The sequence below is a fragment of the Chaetodon auriga genome, chromosome 4, assembly GCF_051107435.1.
Source record: "Chaetodon auriga isolate fChaAug3 chromosome 4, fChaAug3.hap1, whole genome shotgun sequence".
NCBI classification, from domain to species: domain Eukaryota; kingdom Metazoa; phylum Chordata; class Actinopteri; order Chaetodontiformes; family Chaetodontidae; genus Chaetodon; species Chaetodon auriga.
In genome coordinates, this window is record NC_135077.1 from 7,274,841 (window position 1) to 7,296,717 (window position 21,877).

Consider the following 21,877-nt stretch of genomic DNA (forward strand, 5'->3'; position numbering starts at 1 on the left):
ACTAATGCGGGCACCGTGTGGCTCAATCAGACTCTGAAGTGGGGAGCAGAGGTCAGGGTGACAGTTGCATTTAGCTCATTTAGGTTGAGAATAATTGCCTTTTTGTGAACGTACACACAGAGACACACTATTGGAAACAAGCAAACACACTCACAGGATGCTGTTTTGAATAGATTATGCAAATTAACAGCAGAGTGTGGCAGACTGGCAGAAGAGAGGGAGTCAAGTGTGAACTGCGAAGGTTGACACAAGTTGAGGCAGTATTGGTTATGCAGGTTAATGCAGTATTGACTGGTGCCCAGAGGGGTGAGGGCCGGGGCCACAGTGGAGGTGAGGAAAGCAGAGAGCATGTGTGTGTGAGATCGGAAACTGATTAGTATGGATTTGTTTGAGTGTTAGAAACTTTCAATTTGCTGTTGTATTCATCATCTTTCTCCCTTTTCCTCTCCTTAGGACAGTCCCTTGATCCTCCAGTCAGACAGAAATGTGACTGTCAATGCTCGGAATGATCAGGGACACCTGACTGGTCAGCTAACCGTGGGTAAGGCACACACACACACACACACACACACACACACACAAACACCACACAGAGATGTATCCACACACGCTGCACCTTCACTAAACCTTTTCTTTCCAAAACAACCTTGAAGCCAGATAATTTCTCCAAGACAGTCAGTTGTATTGTTGTGTTTGCGCTTGAATTCCTAAATGCATTTTACCTCCTTCTGTTTACCAAACTAAATGCTATCTGTTTCCATTAGTGTATCTCACTGAGGCTGACAGCCATGCTGTTTTCTCAACAAAATCATTTTTCCAAGCTCTTATTGGATTAGCGAGGGCCCAGTGTCCTACACAAGATGTCACTCAAAGGACAGTATATAAATGATGCATTCTCATGGGACTCAAGGACTTAAAAACTAGTCCAAGAACATGAATGAAACAAATGAAACAAATCAGATTCTGTAAAATTTGCAAACGGAAATCCTCAGCGAAGACAATCTGTGTGTACGTCATAGCTTTATGGAGGGATGGGGCCGTGTATGATAGCGAAGCTGAGGATGAAAAGGGTCATGAACAAACTGAACAGACTTTAATGTATCAATTACTGCAGCCTAAGTGGGTTCAATACATTATTCACATGTACATTAAAGTTCCCTTTTAGTCACAGTGTTGTCACTTTATGTAACCAGTTCTGACAGAAATTGAGGGTAAGGCCCAGGTAGACAATAATAATTAGTGGCATAAAACAATCAATTCATGATAAATTATGAAAGGATGAAGGATTTAGATGTAAATGGCAATATTAGCTAGAATGCTTGTCTGATAAAGGACTAGTACAGATGTAAAGGGTTGTGTGTTGAGAAACTTGGGCAGTGAGATAGAGGGCTTGTGACAGAGGCACCAAGATTATGAGTGCAATGATTGGAGTTCAGAGCAGGTTAAATCTAAAATGAAGTTAGCTGTGAACTTTTGTTCCTGTCTTGTTGGGACATAATCTCTGTTTCAGTCTCTTCATTACAAATGTTCAGTAGCCAGTAGCAGCAATAAAAAGCCCTCTGAACATTTTCTCAGGGCTGGAACACAAAGAGACACGATCGTTTTTTGAGGCTCTTCAGTATCACATTGACGGTCTCGTAGTATGTGCTGCAATTTAACTAACATCTCAGATTATGACAGGATTTACTGTGTGTGGTGTAAGTCCAGCAGGTGTCAGTTTACCAGTCGTGTCTTGCTAATTCATTATGGGCTGATTCATGTTCTGTGATGGATTCTATGATTCTTTGATGTGTCTGTATCGTTATAGAACATCCTAGTCATCAAGTGGTGAATGCTAAAACAAAAAAAAGGGCAAAATACTCCTTTGTACATGGTTTGAACTGTGAACAAACACGCCACATGTGCAGTACGTTACCCCTGATTATCCCAGACGCATTTCTTAAAAAAAAAAAAACACCTTGTGCAGACTCCATCATACATCAACAATAAACAAAAAAGAAAACCATTTAGCTATGAGGCGTACTTAGCCTTGGTAGAAGCACTAAAATCAAAGGAAAACAATATAAGGCAGGCAAGACGTTTCTGAAACACATCCATTGGGGTGTGCAGCTGTGTGGGGGACAGAATAAAAACACGTTGAATATGTGGCGTCACAGAATCTCAGGGTTAGAGGAGAGTGCAGTTACACTCTGTCACGTGGTTTGTACACATTAATGACTGCTTTTGAAGGTGTTCTTTTGAACAGGTTGGAAACTGTGACAGCTCACTATTCACAGTTTTTTGTTAATTTTCATGACTTGTGCCCGGCTTTTTCACTTTCACTTGTGATAATATACTGAAGTTCATGTCTTAAAGGAAGCCAGACACTGTGGGTAGAAATGCCATCCATTACGATAGTAAAATCCTTGAAATGACAAAAACAGAAAAAGATCACTCACGATCTCCACCCCCAGAGAATTACACTTAGATACTACGTCTGAGCCCCAGTCACTCTTTCTTCAGGCTGGTAATGTTTTACCATGTTCTGTTTTTCTCCACGTTGCTCTTTTTGAAAGACAAATCTGATTTGACTGCTCCTGAGCTGCTTTTTTTTTTTTTTTTTGTTAAATATTGGACATGGTTGTCACATAAGTACCCTAATATCACAACATATTTTCAGGTTTTCTTTGTATTTTGTGCCACTCTTGTCATAGTATTGGCCTAAAGTTTAGGCCTAAGTTTACAATGACTTCACCCAGCTTCATGGCATATTTATCCCCAAAAAACAGTGGTTAGTTATCCTTCTCTCTTGTCTGTGATTAGGTCTGCTTAGTTTGGATGAGACTGCTGTTGAAGTCTGGCTGCTTATTGATGCTGAGTCGAGATTTGATCAGGGGTCATCATTGCAAACACATTACAAAAGAACATTTAAGCAGGGTAGATATGAAGCACTTTTTTTTATATTTAATTGCTATAAATGTACAAGACAATGAGTCATATTCATTCAAACACATATAAGCCAATAGGACAGCTACACAGAGATGGGTCACACAGGGAACAAAAAGCTTTTCCCCTCTTCTTAAGTCGACATTACCACCTAACTGGACTTACAGAATAAAATAAAAGCAAACTTAGTGATGTGGAAACATTTTCCGATTCAGCATGTGATTTGACAAGCCGCAAAATGTTAGCAGCGTGTGTGTGGGCAGTGGGAAATGTGGCTGCACATGGAAATGAAACATGACATGCATCAAATTTGCCTCTCGGTGTAGTTCAGCCTTTATCCCCGAAAACATTTGCAAATTCAGAATGAATTATTTGCTCCCCACCTGACGCCTCGCGGAAGCAGATGTTTATGTTGCAAAACTGAAGGACTCTGAATCACCAATATAAACAGAATCGACTGGCCTATGGGAGTCAGTGATTTGTCATATAACCTAACCTTGGAAAACATCAAGCTTTGGAAATCAGCGTTTGCTGGTGACGTCAGAATTCAGCATGTTTCAGAGACAGAAGCTCATTGCCGAGTAGCATTTACAGCGTGACAGGTAAGGTGGATGATATTTTCAGGTAGAAGGCTCCTCTTTGCTGTCTTTCTTGTTTGATGTGAGTACAGCGTATAGATATTCATCTCCTGTAGGCTGGCCAGGCACTTCTAGTGTCTTTTTACACACACGCACAGTCTTTCCCACTTGGAAGCTTTGAAATCCCTGACAGCTCGCCTCCTGCTGTTAAAACTCCCCAAAGCTGCTTTCCTCACCAAGAAAAGCACTTTAATGCCTATGTGTGTCTGGGTGAGTGTGTGTCTTTGTGCCTATCTTGCAGTCAGCAGAATCAGTCTGTCTTAAAACCAGACGAGCCAGACAGCAGCTAACTTAGTCAGGCTGCTACGTGATGACACCAGCACTGTTGTGCGACCTAACTTGTGGAGTTCTTGGACTTACACGTGCACATAGATGCTGAATTATGTTAGTCATGTGCTGTTTGTGTCCCGCTCATGTGCAGAGACACAAATTACACACAAACACTTACTTTCTGTCACACGCTCACACAACTTTGGGCTAAGATTGCCCAGACACGGGGAAACCTGCCAAGCAAGCAGGAGTCCCGTCAATAAACACTTTGTAACACACAAACACACTCCCCCACACACACACTAATACACACACTAAAGACCTCAGTGGCTTGCTGATGGGATGAAATGGGACAGAAGGAATCCCCCAAGGAGCTTCTTCTATTGGGCTCAAGAAATCTCTTGGTCTCCTCATACCACTGCCTCCTGTTATCCCTGTGCTGACTCAGCAGCACATTTAACACACACACACACACACACACACACACACACACACACACGCACACTCTGTCTCCCCCTCTCTCTTTCTTCAGTATCCTCATGGGGATACTCAGACATCCAGATGAAAGCAAGACGGTTACTTCTCCTCACCAGACACTTGAACACCGGAAGCAGAGAGGTTCCACCTCAGTAAACCCCTCATTAGTATTCATCACTGAAACCCGCAGAGGAGCAGCTTGCTCTAGCTTGTACAAGAGGTACAGTCAGTGGTATGGAAAGGTGAAATGCCCACAAACGCTTAACATAAAATACAGACACAGGTGCACTGACACCTGATTAACCATTAGATGGTCAAATAGGTCCTAATTTGAGCTGAAGTGAGGCGGAATGGGGCAAGGAGAGACAGACCATGATGCTGTGGTGGAATCACTGTATCTTAGGATGAAAGGAGGACACAACTGTCAAGATAGCATGTTAAGGTAGTCAGTTTGTTGATTGATAGAAATTATTAGACATACAGTACATCACCAAAATAGCTCATCAGCTTCAACGGCATTGGTCCTGAATGCTCTTTGAATAGACTTTGTTGTTCAGTGCTTGTCAGCATCAAGAGGTAACTGATGAATGTTGAATTTTTCGCACTTTGATAGCCAGAAATCCTGCAGGGTAATGTCAGTAAACTACTCTGAGCCTTCCCATGTTATCCAGCCTGGTCAGTCGGTGGAGCGTGTGCTGAAAGACCCAAAGGAACAGCAAGTTTGGCAGATAAAATGGATTGCATTTTACTCTTTTGACTCTCCGCTGTGGTGATAAAAATGGCTTGTTCAGGGCGTGCTCACACCATACCATACTCAACTGAATATCATGAGACAGATAGAAAAACACACACACAAACACACACACACTTTTACCTTGTGGCCCCATGAGGGCCCATCTTCGATAGAGAGGGTCTGAGTACATGTGTTGGCCTTGGACTTCCCATCTCAGTTTTATTGCTTTCTCTCTCTCTCTGTCTCATCCCTCCGTCCCTCCTTTTCCTCTCCATCCTCCCCGTCACTGTCAGCTCGTTAATGTGAGTGAAAACCTGTCATCTTTGTCTCCTGAATAGGCGATCATAAAGATGATGAGTGAACTTGGAGTTTTCAAGCCATACCCTTTCACCCGCCTAGGCGATGATGTCTCAGCACTAGAGGCAGTGCAGCGGTGTCAAAATGGCCTCCAGTGGAGGAAAACACAACATGCAGTGGGATTATTATCTTGACTGTAAAGATGTGCCTTGTTGGCTGAGCAAACTTGTAGTTGTCCTGTAGTTGCACACAGAATACTTTCTTGATGCTTCAGGCTGATATCAGAAACAAGGTGTCTTAGAAATCCACTTTGTAAAGCCTTAAATGTCTGTTTTTACTCAAAAACACAATAATAACTGCTGAAGATAGTTTTATGTTAGATTGTTAAACACAAGTGAGGCTGTGCACCACAGAGCATAATACTGACAAGTGCTTAAACTGGCCAGCACCATTATTGTTCACTGTTTATTTCCCATTCCCCATCTCTTCACCTGTGTGTCTGTCTCTTGGCGAAGCTTGCAGTCATTACGGCCTGTGTGTGTGGTGTTTATGTTCTGGCTGTCTTATTGACTTTTCATTTTTCTAAGTGCATGGTGCAGATAATGAATGCTCTTTCTCCCCAAGCAGGGAAGGTATTGGTAGCTCTCATTACCGCAGTCATTGTGTGTGTGTGTGTGTGTGTGTGTGTGTGTGTGTGTGTGTGTGTGTGTGTGTGTGTGTGTGATTTTACGGGGCAGTTTTAAAAAAAAGTGTAGCCCAATGCGTTTTGGGAAGAGTAAAGACAAGTGTTTGTGGGTGTCGTATCTGCATGTGCACGTGTGGTGAAAAGGTTGGATTTTGGGAGGTGAGTGTTTTAGTGTGTGAGCAGTGAGAGCCTCATTCATTCATACAGAACCCTCCAACTTTAAAAGTGACTTTCAGCACTCAACTTTTCCTTCTCTCTTCTACACACTCTTCCTCCTCTTTGCTCCCTTCCTCATCCTCTCTTCTCCTGTCCTGTTGTGTCATTTGTACCTTTCACTCCCCCTTTTTTTAATCATGCACGGACGGCGTCTCTTATTAAACCAATGAATTCCCCGCTGACCTTGTTACCTTCTCCTTAACTCTGGCTTACATTTATCACTTCATTATCTTTACCCTCTTACACTAATTATGTTCCCTTTTATCTAGGAGGAATCACTCACCTCGATTCTCTGTAATGCGCCTCAAAAAGTGGATTATCAAAGCAGGAAAATTAGTGGACTGAACGGCAAAGGCCAGAATAATAGACGGTCATGATTTGTGGTAAAATGTGGGGTGAATTTCCTCCATGAGAGTCAAATTCCGTCACGTGTTGTTATAGTTGAGACTCTTTATGGGTTGATTTATAGCTGTAGTAATGTAATACATAGAATTTAGTTTATTTTTATTGTTTGCAGGAAAGCACACAATTATAAGGAAGTGCACCACCTTATTTACATGCGTTGTCCCTGGGCAGGTAGACAAAAAGCAACCCCAGAACAGCAAATACACCACATAAAACAGCACAGTACATACGAGTCCATCAGTGTGCGATCATAAATAGAAAGAGTATGATGAATGCAATAAATACAAGGCAATCAATGGTGGTGATATTTTTCTGCTGACTTTAGCCAAAGCTTGAGGTTGGTTTTGAACACCGCTGAGCTTCCTGTGTCTCTAATATTAGCAGGTGTCCCCACTGCTTTAAACGAGGACGCACATTGACCAAAGGTTGTTTTTCTGGGCTGCAGCACAGATTCACCCCTAGTCATCATATTTTGTTTTCACTCATTCTCAGGAACATGGCGTCGATCTTGCAGCTAAACAGTTGAGTGTCGGCTAAAATTGGTTTGCAATTAGTGTGTGGAATAAGCATTTACAAAGCCTTGCATAAAATTCAATTGTTCCATTACACACAGTCTAATTATGAACCTACATCTTTGCAAATCCCCCTCTGAGAAACAAATGATGTACATAACAATCATATTTCACAGTGATCACATTTTCAGCTAGAGTGAGATCTTTCTGGCTTGATTTGGCTGGCTGAGAAACAGAGATACTAAGTAGTCTAATTTTATCTCTCTCCCCCTCATCCAATCAGCAAAGTTCAGACAGCACGTCTTCCTCAGTTTATGCTGCCTCTCTATGATCAAATCAATGGTTGTAATGAGGCATTTAAAAATACATAGAGCTGAGCATGAAAAAACTGGAATACACTTAAGGACTCAATAAAGGCATGGACTTACTGCCATTGTTGTCTTTTATCCTTATGATTGCACTTTAATTGCACAAAAGCTAATTGGCCACATACTGTTTTCGCCGCAATATGGCAAATATTGTTTTCATCACTTGGTCATATGTGTGGGTATGTTTGCCGTAAGGAATTGGTTTAATGGACCGTATGAAGTCATCCTTCTGCACCAGTGACCTATAGGCTTCATGCTGTTTGCTGGTGGTTGGACACAACAATAAAATGACAGATATATTTATATAGTGCTTCAAGCATGAGTGCGCTCTTCTTGCCTCTGCTATTGCAGGCACATACAATAAAGGATGTTTGATGATTTTAATAAAGCAGCTTAGTAATCAGACTACTTTCAACTGCCTGACCAGTGTCCATCATTGTAAGTGCCTGAATGATATCACATCATTCCATATACTCCGACCCTCTAACAACCCAGTTCATGTACACACACTTGTGTCATGAACTATGATAATGTAGTGCAATTGAATGCAGTGCATTCACACTAAATAAAAACTCAAATCACTTATAAGGATTGCTTTTTTTTGTTAGGTTTAGGTTAGGTTAGGTTTTTTGTTTGTTTTTTTAGACATTGACTGAGGTGCATTGACTCAATTTTGCAGTCATTTTTGAAGTGATTGTTTGCCGTATTGGATTTCATTATATTCTAAGGCGTACTTTTTTATTTTGTCCAGCTTCGATAGCGGCATCACATTATGGGCACTGGAAAATGTTTTATCTGTTATTGAAGTATCGAATGGAACATTGTAAAAGCTACAGCATTATTTTACTGTTTATGCATTGGAAGGAGTTATACGACCGTGAACAATAACCATCTGCTTTTTCTGTTTAATAAAAGGACATTAAAACATCAGAAAAACGCTGCTTGGTGACGTAAGTCAAGTGCAGACACTGTTACTTTCAGGCAATAAGGAAGACTTTATGTGTGTTTATGAGCGTGGAATGTTTATTGCAAGGACAGCAGAAAATTGTTTGCCATAAAGCAACAGTGTACAGTCTCGCTTAGCATCCAGCTTCATGTCGGCACAAAATCACCTTGTCAGGAACTGAGGAAGGTTGCTTTATGATGCCATCACTGTCCATGTAACTCTGAAATTTGCAACCATCCAACCAAAAACTGCTTGTTCCAACTCCCCTCAGAAGCCAATCAAAAAGGATATCGGTTAGTATTTCTTAAATGTGATAAAATATTTAAGTCAAGCTTGGTCACCAAACAGAAGTTTATGAAAGTTTGCAACAAACGATAGCGCAAGCTGACAAAAAGTTTTCTCTGGGACACACTAATAATGTCGAACGGCATTTTCTTTTTCTGCATTGTCTGTGTTAAAAACATGAATAATGCAGAGTGCATCATGGTTGAAGAATCTGCCACGAGGTCAGAGCAGTGTCTCAGTATTCCTTTAGGCATGTTTGGAAAGCAAACATTTATAACTGTGTGCATTTTGAGCAAAAAGATAGAATGCCCAAGCTTCCCTCTAGACTTGCATTCAGTTTTGAACAGCACTACAACCCCTCAGGCACTATTGTCATGCTTCGTTTCCATTTTAGGCACCAAACTGACGCAGTTTTCCAGGTGGACTTTCAATAGCTGGAAATAATGAAACATGCTAAATCAATTTTTGCAAACTGCAAGTTGCAGAGTAATAAAAGAATCAAGGGACATTCATGAAGTAGGTTAAATCAGACGTCATCTAAGCTCTGCAAAAACCATTTAATGTGAGCACCACACTGCCTACAAGCAGTTGGCACTAGGCTTTTATTGCAAATATAAAAGGTCAATTAATAAAGTGTCTCAGTTAAGGCTCACTAACTCATATTTAAATGCAAGATTATTATCTCTTGCAGCTTGCATTTGCCATGACTTCAGGATATTAATGTAATTATGTTCACAGAGGCATGTAAGTCACTAGAAAGCCATAAAGATCAGATATACCCTAGGCCGTGAGTTCTTTTCCAACAACAGGAGCGACTCCAGATTGTCTGCTGTGCATGTGAATGGGAAAATTTGGTCATTTTTTGATGTCGTGTTTTTTGGTCATGTGATATAGTATAATATGATTAGGTCTGGGACCGGGGTGTGCCTGGAGGTTTGAAAGGCACAAAGGCTGACAGGGAAAGTGAGCGAGGAACATTCTTCCCTGTTCTGAGTGTTCGGTCTGATCCCACGGAGACTCGTACTGCCCCGTGAGTGACATGTCATAATGTGCACCATTTGGCCTGCGAACTTTGAAAGTTGCCAGCCCAGTGATTGTTTTCATTTATTTATCCCTTTATATTTTACCTTTCCATCTAGTGGTAAATAATGAAAGACAAAAGCGACAGGTAGCAAAGCTCGTCTCGTTTTAGGCGAACACAGAAATTCATATGGTTTTGACCCAAATTACTGTCGATTCCTCTAAGCTTGATCCAAGTTTGTTTGTTTTCAGGTTTAGTTTCACCTTAAGCTGAGCAGGTCTATGCCACAACCCAAAAAAAAGTCCCAGAAAAAAGTGACAGTATACAATCATGTGTTCACAAAGTGGTGAACCTCACTCTATCCTTGCCTGTGAATGACTGAGCCTTTCCAGGATGCCCCTTTCGTACCCAAGCATGATACTATCACCTGTTACCAATTAAACTGTTTACCTGTGGAATGTTCCAAACAGGTGTTTTTGGAGCACTCCACTACTTTCCCAGTCTTTAGTTGCTCCTGTCACATCATATTTGAAATGTGTTGCTGGTATCAAAGTCAGAATAAGCAGATATTTTCAGAAATCAGAGAAATTGATGAGTTAAAACATCAAGTATATTCTCTTTGTATTGCTCTGAATAAAGTATATGTCAAAACAGACTAGCAAATTATCACATTTAGTTTCATTAATGTTGCGAGTTTGGACAATATGGTAATGTAATCCAACATTTCCTGGTAGTCTTTCATATTTGTGTTCTGTGAAGTACGCACACAGCTGATATTAAATTTATCAATGTGACACAGGCTGCGGTAATTTCCAATTCAAAATACAGTGCTCACAATGGTAAAGTGCAGTACGTGCACAGTATTCACAGTAGTCATCATCTGACTTTTAATTGCACAAGAAAAATGCATCCTTGCTTTAGTTATTCTGGCATATTATTCATGGACTTGAACTCAAGTTAACACCCTTTCAAGGTTTGCACCTTAAAAACCTGAGTTATATGGCAGTTCAGCAGCATGGAGATCATCTTCCTATAGACACAGAGTCAACTGTGTGTGCAGTGGTGCACTCTAATGTTCAGCTTTGCTTATGTTTTCTGGCTTTCAGTTAAATGTTTTACACTTCATACTACGTAATGTTTAATATGGGCTGCTCTGTAGCCATGAACACTTGAGCTCTCTCTTCATGTCCCTGCCTTCTTCATTGTGAATTGCCAGATCAGATTGTTAATAGATCAGCCTTAATTTAGTCTAATCACATGAGCTCTGAGTTGTCTAAGTAAAATTGCTTCAATCTGGTTATGTTTGACTTTTAATAATAAGCTCTGCTTTTCTCGCCATCCTTTATAAAACACCATGGCAATTGTGTCAAAACTATAGATTTTTCTGGCTTCTGTAAAATGCGTTTGCATTAGCAACAGTATTCTGCACGCAGACAGATTCACCATGATGGCTGTGCTGCACATCCTTGCAGTCTAGACAGAAGGAACAATACATAGCCAAGACAAGGAAGAGAAAAAGAATCACGACAGACTGATTGAAAATTATACACGGGATGCACAATGCAGGACTGATTTGAATCAGATCAACTGTCATACTAACATTCCCTTAAAGAGAAAATCTTCAGTTGGTCCTCAGCTGAGTAAGGGGAGCGAAGATAATTCAATCAAATGTAGTTTACTGAATAAGGTTCCCTGTTTTCATTTGAAGTAAGCCCTAAGCTACCAATATCATGAATCGTGTTAACGCTGACAGTAGTCGTTTAGTTGTGTTTGGGCCTGCGTGGCTCAACCTTTGCCTGCCTTTTCATCTGCACCTTCCACCATTTCATCTTTCCTCCATCCCACAGCCCTGACTCCAGAGATCAGGTTGATTAATGCAGATGACAAACGGCACTCATTTATCTCTCCCTCTGTCTCCTTCTCTCCTCCCTTACTATATTAATGACTGTAATCAACTCTAAATAAATAATTTGTGTCCCTCAGTGCATGAATCTCACCCTCCCACCTGTGGCAAATTCAAAAGTTGGATTAAAAAGTGCTTTGCAATGCAGTTTTTCCCTTTCACCCCAGCATTTCCCTGTACCCCCATTCACATCTTTGTCCTCATTTATCTTTGTCTTTTTCTTCAGAGAGACACCTTGAAGAGATTAAAGGTGTGCTGTGGCGCAGCTGAGGGCCCGTCTCTCTCTTTGACTGGTAGAAACACAACAATGCAGTGACCAGCTTGTTTCCTGCTATTGCATCATGGCCTTGTTGCATGGTGTTTACTTTCAAATGGCCAAAATAATACAGTAGCCCCCCCCCCCTTTTTTTACTCTCTCACAACACTGCTGTTTGGCTCTTCAGTTACAGTCGCTGAGTTGGCTCAGAACTCACTGTGTTTGTCATGTTTCTCATGCATTAGAAGGAGACATGTTTAATGGCTGAGGTTGTTACAAAGACTGGGTGCTGCACACACACACACACACACACACACACACACACACACACACACACACACAATCTGATTAAAGTTCATGGTCATTTTTGTATTATATTTCTGTCCATACACATTTGCAAACACAGGAGGAAAAGAATAACAGAAACAACTCTCAGTATAATGCAGTTCAGCACAGCTGCACACTGTAAACATCATGAAGGTCAATTTAGTAACAATATGAGCTTAACTCAATTATGCATGATCATAGCCTTGTTCATGTAAAAATGACAGTATGAGGTGAGCTTACATTGTACCCTGTGCAGAAATGAAAAGCAGGCCTGTATTAGCAGTGTCGTTAAGAAGAAGAATAACATGATACACTACTCAGCATGCAATCAGACAGCACTTCAGTGACAGAAAACCAACAAATACGAAATTTCTAAAAGATTGTCTTGCAGCAAGTAATGTGTATACAACAGTATTCTATATGTTTAGTCAGAACCACATGGAGGAATATTGGATTTGTTGTGTTTCTTTGTATTTAGTAGCAGTGAACCGCTTTGTTGCATGTTACTCCCCATGTTTCCCCCATGTCTGTGCACTGTCATCTACCAAATACAGGTAGTAGTGTAAAATATTATGTCAGGTGATTTGAATTCCTTTTATTAATACTTTTGAGTAAAATGTTTTACTTTCCAATATGATGCGACTGAAAAGTACTTTTTTATTTTTTCAAGTTAACAGCTATAAGCTTTTATCAACCACCCCGGCGTAACACCCCGCCAACAGCATTAGAGTGTACAAGCCAAAGTCGGGAGTTACCAGTAGGGAAATGAAGAGTAAGAGGAGACTCCCCTTTAAGCAAAATCAAAGCTGTGGTGCTACTGTGGAGTAAATAAAAGCTGATGACTGGAACCTTAGAGCTTGCAAGCAATTAGAGTGCACACTTCTGTTTATATTTAGAGTTCATTCATATTCAGGGGCCCTTAATAACAACTAAAACTCCAGTCCAATAAAACACAAAGTTTCATTTATGCATGTAGCAAAAAGCGAAAAATAAAAATTGTACATTTTGTACATCCCATGTTAAATGTCTTGTGGACGTTGTCCTTCTTGTCACTGATAGGGCAACCCTTTTAATTGGTTGTGTTGGGCATTCATGATCAGAACCCTGAGGGATCACTTGCTAACATGAAACCAAATGCACCCAATCATTTCCTCAGTGGGAATGATGTGTTATTATTACCTCAACAAAAAAAAAGAAAACTGAGAAACATTTTATTTAATATTCAATTAACTATTTCTACATATGTGCTGGGTGTTGCGTAATGAGTTTTGCACAAATCCCCCATCAGAAACATTTTCCCTTGCAGAACACACAAAAGAGCCCACTGGGCTTTTTCATATTCATTAAATTTGACATTCTAGACAGGAGGGGAACTGGAAAGCATATCAGCGTGACTCACTCAACAGAATGCTCATCTTAATCCACTGATAAGATTTGCCATGTTTGAATAACTAATCAGGAAGTTTAGTGAGTGAAATCCAGCAAAAGACAAAAAAATTTACCTGACATAGAAAGTTATTTTGTATTGTTTGTACCTTTTAACTGTAGATCACAAAAGGATAAAAATGTTCTCTGTTATTTCACACTATCGATGTTGTTGTGTTATTGCAATTACTATATTTGTTAAATACTCCCTGAAATGTTGTATAACGCACAGATAAACACATATACATTCACTGGTTTGCAAGCATGAACAAGTAACCTTCCTTATGGTCACATAACTGAGAAGTGTGTATGTGTGGGTTGATGATCTTTGGAGCATAGCCAATGGGAGGCTTAATATAATCTCAGGGAGAGTTTGCTTCTGGAGACAGATATGTCCAAACACTGTTAGCAAAGTTTCTTTTCGAGGAAACAAACACAGATTTGTTCCTGCCTGAGGTCTCAGTGTCTCGTTCGGTGGATTTGGTGTCAGTAAACTTTGTGCATGAGTGTGTCGGAGAGAGAGGAGTTCCTAAGAGCTAACATACTGTATCTCCAGCTGTAATTGTGCTGTTTGTGTGCCAGTGTGAATGTGTGACACTTGTAACCCCAGTTGCATCTCTGGATGCTGTAGAACAGCATCTGTTCATCTGGCCAATGACCTCATGCTATCCATGCTGCCATCCAACTCTCAGAATCACACACACACACACACACACACACACACACACACACACACACACACACGTAATACATAATGTGTAGTCTGAATCTATTTTTCTGTTTGTAAATGCACTGGATGAGTAAAAATACCCTTACACCTGCTATTATTGGCCAATTCCTTTCAGGCCAGCTGTTACGGCTCCAGAAAGTAGATTTTGCTCCTGCTCCTACTGAAGAGGCCTACCTTTTAGTCTAGACTATGCTGCTGCTGAATGGGCCCTGCATGGAGATTCAGGGCTAGGCTGTACTTCAATTCATAAAAGGTGAAAAATGATTTAGCCAATGGCCAGACCCAGCCAAGCATTAAAAGCAGCCAGAGAAATCTTAAAAACAGCCATAAAATCGACATTTAACCAGTGCAAGGACACTAAAGTTTGAGTTATATAACCTCATCTTTTGCTTAAAAGCCTTAATATGCATTTAGCATATTGCCAGAATTCTGACCTGAGGAAACTATAGTCATTTAAATGAGACATAATGTGATCGACTTTCGCGACATAGCCAAAGGACGAAAACTGCCCAGTTTTAGAAGTGTTTCTTGGCTGGAGAAAGTATTAGCATCCATACGCTGTTTGCAAATACGCATGGGTAGGGATGTATGCAAACACTATGCAAGACCAGATGCACATAGAGAACAAGTGTTTACATGAGCGTCACTGACTGTTTCACACACTCCTGTGATCTCTAATCTCCAGGACTGTGGCAGAAGGATACTCAGGCAAAGAAAGGTGGGCAGCATAATCACAAAGCACATTGAAGTTGACTTTAATTAAAAATTCATCTTGACCTGTTTGGGAAAATCAACCATGCATGCAGTGTTTACTTGGCTTAGCCACACTCTTCTTTGTACCTATCCCCCAATCCTTTTACAGTGTCCTCTTGTGTTATATCCCATCATTGCTAGAAGCCCTAATTTAAAGCCTCAAATTAAAAATCCAGGATAGCAAACCCATATAACTTTATTATGGCCTCAATGCTTTAATATGCAGTAGTAAAAAAGTTACACAGGGACCATTTTAATGTCCTCTCATTAATTACAGAATACAAATTGAAGAACTCAAAATTTCCATTGAAGTGTGTGGAAAGTTTCATCAATTATTTCTTTTGTTCTTACCCTGTTCAGAACTTTGCAAGCACAAGAGGAGGATCTCTTTACCAGGTGGCGTTAATTTAAAGTTATGATGAAAGGAACCAACAGATGCATAAAAGTGACCATCAGGGGCAGCCTAGTTTAGGGAATCATGCTTCTGGTGTGTAGGACTGAGTTGGAGACATCAAATAGAAGCACTTTCTCCAGCCGCAGCATCCAGACTGACTGATGTGCCCTTGAACATGTGATAAACCACCCTCCCCTGTCATTTCAGTGGCGCTTTCACAGGCCCAACAGTACAAGGCAGTAATAGTCAATTCCTTGCTGTGCGAGTGTGTAGACCTCCTTCCTTCTTTTACCACCACCCACTCGCACAATTACCTTTCTACACATCCAGCAGACACAAAGCAACATTAGCATTCATTTCAAGTCAGGTTTCTGGCCACCAGATGAATGCAAGTTCAATATTCAGTATCATGTAAGCTTTGCTTTGGTTTCCACCGACTAAGGGAAATATCTGTCTTTTTAGCTGCTAAATGCTCCACTGTGTTCCATAGCTGGTGGGGCACAAGGAGCACACAGTGGATTTATCAGAGCTGTCTGTATCTGGAAACAAAGCTGATGGCAGCAGAGAGACTGAATCAAAACAGTAAAAGTTTTGGGGTGTTCAGTAAAAATAATGAGGTGAAAGACGCTGTAAAGGTCTGTCGCGCTGCAGAGAGCTTCACATCACATCACACTTCCTAACAAACTATAGGTATATGATGAATAGGTGCAAGCCGGGTAACTGTTCACTGTTGCTGGATGCTTTGGGGTCTCTGAGTGCCTTCTTTATAAATATCAGGTAAGGATGGAGACTTAAAAGTCACAGCCATCACATGAAAATTCATAGCTGTGTTCTGAGCAGCACACTCCAAAGCAAGGTGTGTAGAATATAGAACCAAAGAAGAGCAACCCTTTGGAGGCAGAAGCTGCCATTAAAGTGTGATCGTGTCAAGACAGGACTTTGTTTTTGTACTCATCTCAGATCAAAGCAGACTGTAGAACACAACCTGTTGCATTAACTTCTCATAACATTACTAAATAGAGAACAACAGTTTCAGCACTTTTCCACATGCAGTGACCATAGTGCTTTAGCAGCATGGTTAGAACATTAAAATATCTGCGATATCTGCAGGGCATCCTAATAGCTCAGCAGACTGAAGTCACATGTTTGAGACATTAAAAAGTTCAGATGTGACTCAGAACCTCAGTCGCATGCAGTGTACTGTAATGCTTCTTCCTCTAGCTCCTCTCTTCATCAGTGAGATATTCTAAAAGCTTTATTATTACCAAAGGTTCCTGCTGAGGAAAGCACTTGTGACAACAGAGAAGATCCTGTCAGGAAGTGATTATTTAAGTCAGCGCATCAATTAACGTGTCCTCCTAACGAGGAGTCCTGTTGTTATTGGTGACAGCAGAATTACCTTAGTGTTAGCAGTGGGAGAGACATTTTCTGGAGCAATTAATTGACCAACAGCATTTAATTTACACAGAATTAAAATGAGCTACCTGCAGATTGTGCAAAAGATGAACCATAAAGATCAGCTTGTTATTATTGGACAAAGCACTCCTCATGTTGCTGAATGTGTGCATTGACAGGAGACATTTAACACAAGGAAGTTGTGTAATTTCAAAGTGTCTAAATTTTGTTATATGTGCTGCTTGATGTTCTTTTTATGCTTTATTCTTCTCACTGTTCTCAGGGTTAACAGATATTCAGAACAAACATTTGAGAAGTGACTATAGCTATATTAAGCCTTTCTTCCAGTTTACAGTGGAGAGGATTACTGAGTGACACCTGACAGCACAAAACACAGTATTCTCCATTGCTTACACTGCACCACTGTTCATTTGCATGAAGAACTGCTCAGCGGAGGTGTTCCCACCAGCCATCACTCCACTTTCACTCTGTCAGTCCTTTCCTCAAAGCCATCATTTGAAGAAAATAACCTCTGGCCACTTTGTGTCATGCTGTTGCTGCACGCATATAGAGTACCTCATTGCCATAAACATTTCTTTTATTCCTAGGTTCATTTCAATTTAGCGTTAACGCCATAGGCGCAGTTCATTTGTAATCACACATTACAGCCCCAGTGCAAAGAGAAGATTGAGTCATAATGCTGTGGTGGGGGACCAGCGGTTGTATAATAAAGCTTCCAACAGTACAAAGAGTTGTTTTTAGTGAGAAAATGCAAAGAAAATCATCAGAATGATGACGTTTTCTGAAACACTACAGATTAGATCGTGCAGGGATAATGTTTGTGGTTGATCTCAGTAGAGATGTGCTAACATCTCCCACCCGATGCTTTAATGCTGTTCCACCAGCAATCACAGAAATTGATGAAAACTGAGCCATTTTTCCCCATTAACAGGTCTATCAAGTAGATTAAGTGCTAAAATTATGAGCGTGGTAAATGAAAGTAAATAAATATAACAACTATTAGCATGTGAACACGTTACTGTGCAAGTAACATTTTGAAGGCTACTTTAAAAGCATGACTTACAATTTATTCAACGGAGGTGTTCATTACATAAAGTATTTTACGTAATCACAGCATGTCTGAATAAATTCTATAAGTAGGCCTATTGATGTCACTGTCCATTTTATGCCCATTATCACTAAGAGTGCATTTTTATTCTGTTCTCTTTTTTTGATCAACCGGTCTTTGAAAAGGATACGTCATACCTGCTACGGGGTCAAGCACACCTCCTCACTAAGCTAGAGCCTTCTGTCCCTTCCTTGCTCAGAGTTGCTCTGAGAACTTTCCTGACTCACTCTTGAGAAAGGAGCCCTCGCTAGACATTTTCATGCTAACTATTATCAGAATGTTTGTGTAAATAGCCACCGGGGCCGTATGCTCTAACTTTTGGCCTCCAAAGGTTTTGATCTAAGAGAAATTCACAAAGCATGTTAACACCAAAAGTCGAGAAGTTAGAGGCAGTGAGGAGAACTCCTAAGTCTTCAGCTTTCAGTCAGTAATTTGCTGCAGGTAATTTCTTTCTAAAAACAGAATAATAATGAGCTTTTAATCTATATTTTGATTGTGCTTTTTTTTTTTTTTTTGATAAGGATTCAATCAGCTCTCTAATCAAAACAATCCAATAACACCAGACATCACAGTTTTCATAATGTTACTTGAGCACCTGTAAATTATGATGTGCAGTGCTGATGATCTCAGCTGTCTGACAGAATTATTAATCAAACCGAAAATAGACTCGTCCGACCCCAACTGGTTTGACACTTCATGAAGTGTGCACCAAATAATCACCAACTGCAAAAAACAAAGGTAACTTTGTGGCATTTGTAAGATTATCATCTTTGTTTTATGTATGAAATTTGACACAGTTAACAAATATATAAACAATTTCTTATGAAATCGATACATTCTCCATCCATCCATCATCTGAATCTTGTTTAATTTGCTTCTCACGCTCCTGTGCATTGATGAATATCTACAGATGTCACCTGTCAAACATTTATCACTGTGGACATAACAAAGGAGTTCACTCATGAAACATGACTTCACCCAGAGCACCGCTCTGTCTCTGAGTCCTCTTAGTTTCTTCCTAAAAGTTGCTTGCAGCAGCTTAGTTAATTCCTCCTCCGAGAAAACTCTTGGTGAGGAATTTTGAGTGTCTTTAGGAGGACTCCAGGTAAAATAAAATCCTCTGTGAATACGGCTCCAGATCATTGAAACAAATCTTTTATTCCTTGATTGTTTTGAGGAAAGCCTGGCAAAGCTTTCCACTCATTTATTAACAGCCGCTGTCTCTCATCTGTCAATAGGCAGTAGATTATTAACAGTCACATGTTGTCTTCTATATCCTCTTTGTCTGACGCCACTGCGCTTCTATGGTATTTCTGAAATGTGTGTTATACAAGTTCTCATTACCGCTGAAGCTGCTCACCTCCTGCTGTTTCACAGTCTTTTATACACCCCTACAGAGAAGACAAGAAGACATTATATCTGGGAATAAAACACAAATCTGTGGAAATATGCTGACCTGCACCCATGTTGAATTTCTGGACTACGAGCTGTATCATAGGACGAAAGCTGAACAGCCAAGGAGGACTAGCTGAATGTCTGAGACAGCAGCTAGCACAGCACATCTCCGATTTAAACCAGCTTCACTTTGTCTTCATCTCTCCCTCTCAAACACGAAGCCCTCTTTTTTTTCTTTCTTTCATTTCCCTCTCACCGTATTTCTCCCATCTCAAACTGTCAACCCTGCCACCCCTCCACCTGCTAAGCCTCCTCCTCCTATATATGTAACACACATACATACACCTTGCTTTAGAGTGAGCCGTTCACAACACAAATCTCAATTGCTTTTTCACACAGTTGGTGGAGGAGCGGGAGGCTTAAGGAGGGAGAGATAGACAGGATAAAGACAGCGAGAGAGTGATGAGAAAAAGAACTTAATCCTAGATTGATGGCCGCTAATAAAGTTTGATTATTACTGACAAGGCAACTCTGGGTTTCTAATTGACACTTGTAATAGCCTGGGAGCCCAAACAGTGAAGAGATAGGCAGGGAGAAGCTTTTCTTTAGGCTCAGAAGGGTTGGAATAGCCCCACGTCACAGTCCAAATCACAAAATGAAGGGAAACATGGTAGAACAGAGCGAACTAAAGGCAAACTGTCACTGAGACCACTGTTGGTGATTCGTCAACTTTGTCAGTAGATTGATCTACTTTCCAAACCTGGTAACCAACCTTTTCTTCAAAAGGCAACAAATCTGCTGAGATGTTCCAACTATAGGGAACAATGTCAGTGTATTGTGCGTTGTGTGAGTAATTTGCAATGAATAAAGATGGACAAAATGAGGAATAATGCTGATTTGCGCAACAGAAATTGCTATACTAAATTTTATTTAAATCACTGTTTATGCTGTTGGATTTTTATGGGATAGAAATGCTATTTTAATAATCTGAGCGTGGTTTGCAGAGTGACACTTTGGAAGGAAGTCAGTCAATTAAGGGAGCTTGGCATTTTTGGCAATTTTGCTTCTTCACAATACAGTACAATACAATACAATAGGTGTCTGCTTTTGGCCTGTGGCCCACCATTATTTTTCAGTTGTGGCACTCCGAGGGAAAAAGTTTGGGCACCCCGGCCATTGACAATGGGCACTTACCTCCTCTGGAAATGGGAATAATAGCAAATATATGTATGTTAGAAGTGTTTCTTTCTGTATTTCTTCCTGCAGTGAAGACGCCATGAAACGTGGCTCCAGGGAGGGTACAGAAGTGTTGCTCTGTGCGTGCTGTGGAACAAGGCAGATGTTTAGTAACATGTCAGCTCGTTTTGGAGTTCTGTGGTTTGATTTCTTTTGGTTTCAGAGAGGTTGCAGAGAGATGGAAGCACACACCTTCCATTTACTTTGCTGCAGTGTTTCCTGCGCAGTGATTACCAAAGCACTGCCTTTCCTTTAGGACTCAACTATCAAATACATCATTTCAAGTGAAGTTCTTGAAATGTAACCTCAGTGCATTGTAGGGAGTCAGCATCTCATCTCGGCTTTTTTTTGTTTTTTAAGGAGGAATGGGTTTGAAAGTCTCATTTGTTTCTTTTCATTTAATGCTTACTTCATTTTTAATGTGGATTGTATTTAACTTCGCACTGTTCACCATGTGTAAATGCAATGGAAATGTGGTTATTACTGTGAAAAGGGAATTTCTGGAATGAGTACTTTCAGATAAGGACAAAATTGTCATTTGTCCAATGTATTGTCTTCACCCTATTCATTGAATTTGCTTTGTCAAACCCAGCATTCTCTTCAAAGTGTAATTTTTGTCCTTGAGGCAAAGCCAAGTCCAACAGGGACTTTACAAACTCCAAACATAAGGCAGTCCTGTTTCACTGTTTTAGTTTGTTTGTAACATTTCACCTCTGGGGTCTTTGGTTTCCAAAGATTAAAGGTAATCTCTGGAGCAACATTTTCACATTATTTAAAGTCTGCTTTGCTAGTGTTATTAGCTGATGTAAAATTATTTTACATAACCTGTTTGTGAGAGCTGGTTAAAAAGGTCACTTCACCCAGGTTCTAAAAAAACATTTCTCTCACTTCTAGTAGTATCCACTGCAGAGCACAGAGCCAACAGTTTACATATTGATTGTTTTTTTTTTGAGTGGAAAGCTGTTTCAACCCAGCTTATTCTGTGGATTATCTAGGCGAAGAGGGAAAATTGTTCTGTAGACAAAGTCCATTCTTTTATGTTTTCTTACTGATTACATACCATTCAAACATGGATCATCCGAGTTGTCTCAGTATCTGTGCTGATGTTGCACTGCAGTCCCAGTAAGACAAATCTTAGAGATGCTCGGTTGAGAGT

General features: G+C 40.4%; 1 protein-coding gene across 1 annotated transcript in view; it reads left to right on the forward strand.

The window, feature by feature from the left end:
- Positions 1 to 21,877, forward strand: part of sgcz (sarcoglycan zeta) — a 318,295-nt gene that overhangs the window by 248,278 nt on the left and 48,140 nt on the right. The window contains exon 4 of the mRNA XM_076728465.1: positions 454 to 541. Coding sequence (XP_076584580.1) covers positions 454 to 541 — 88 coding nt within the window. The remainder of the gene's footprint in view (positions 1 to 453; positions 542 to 21,877) is intronic.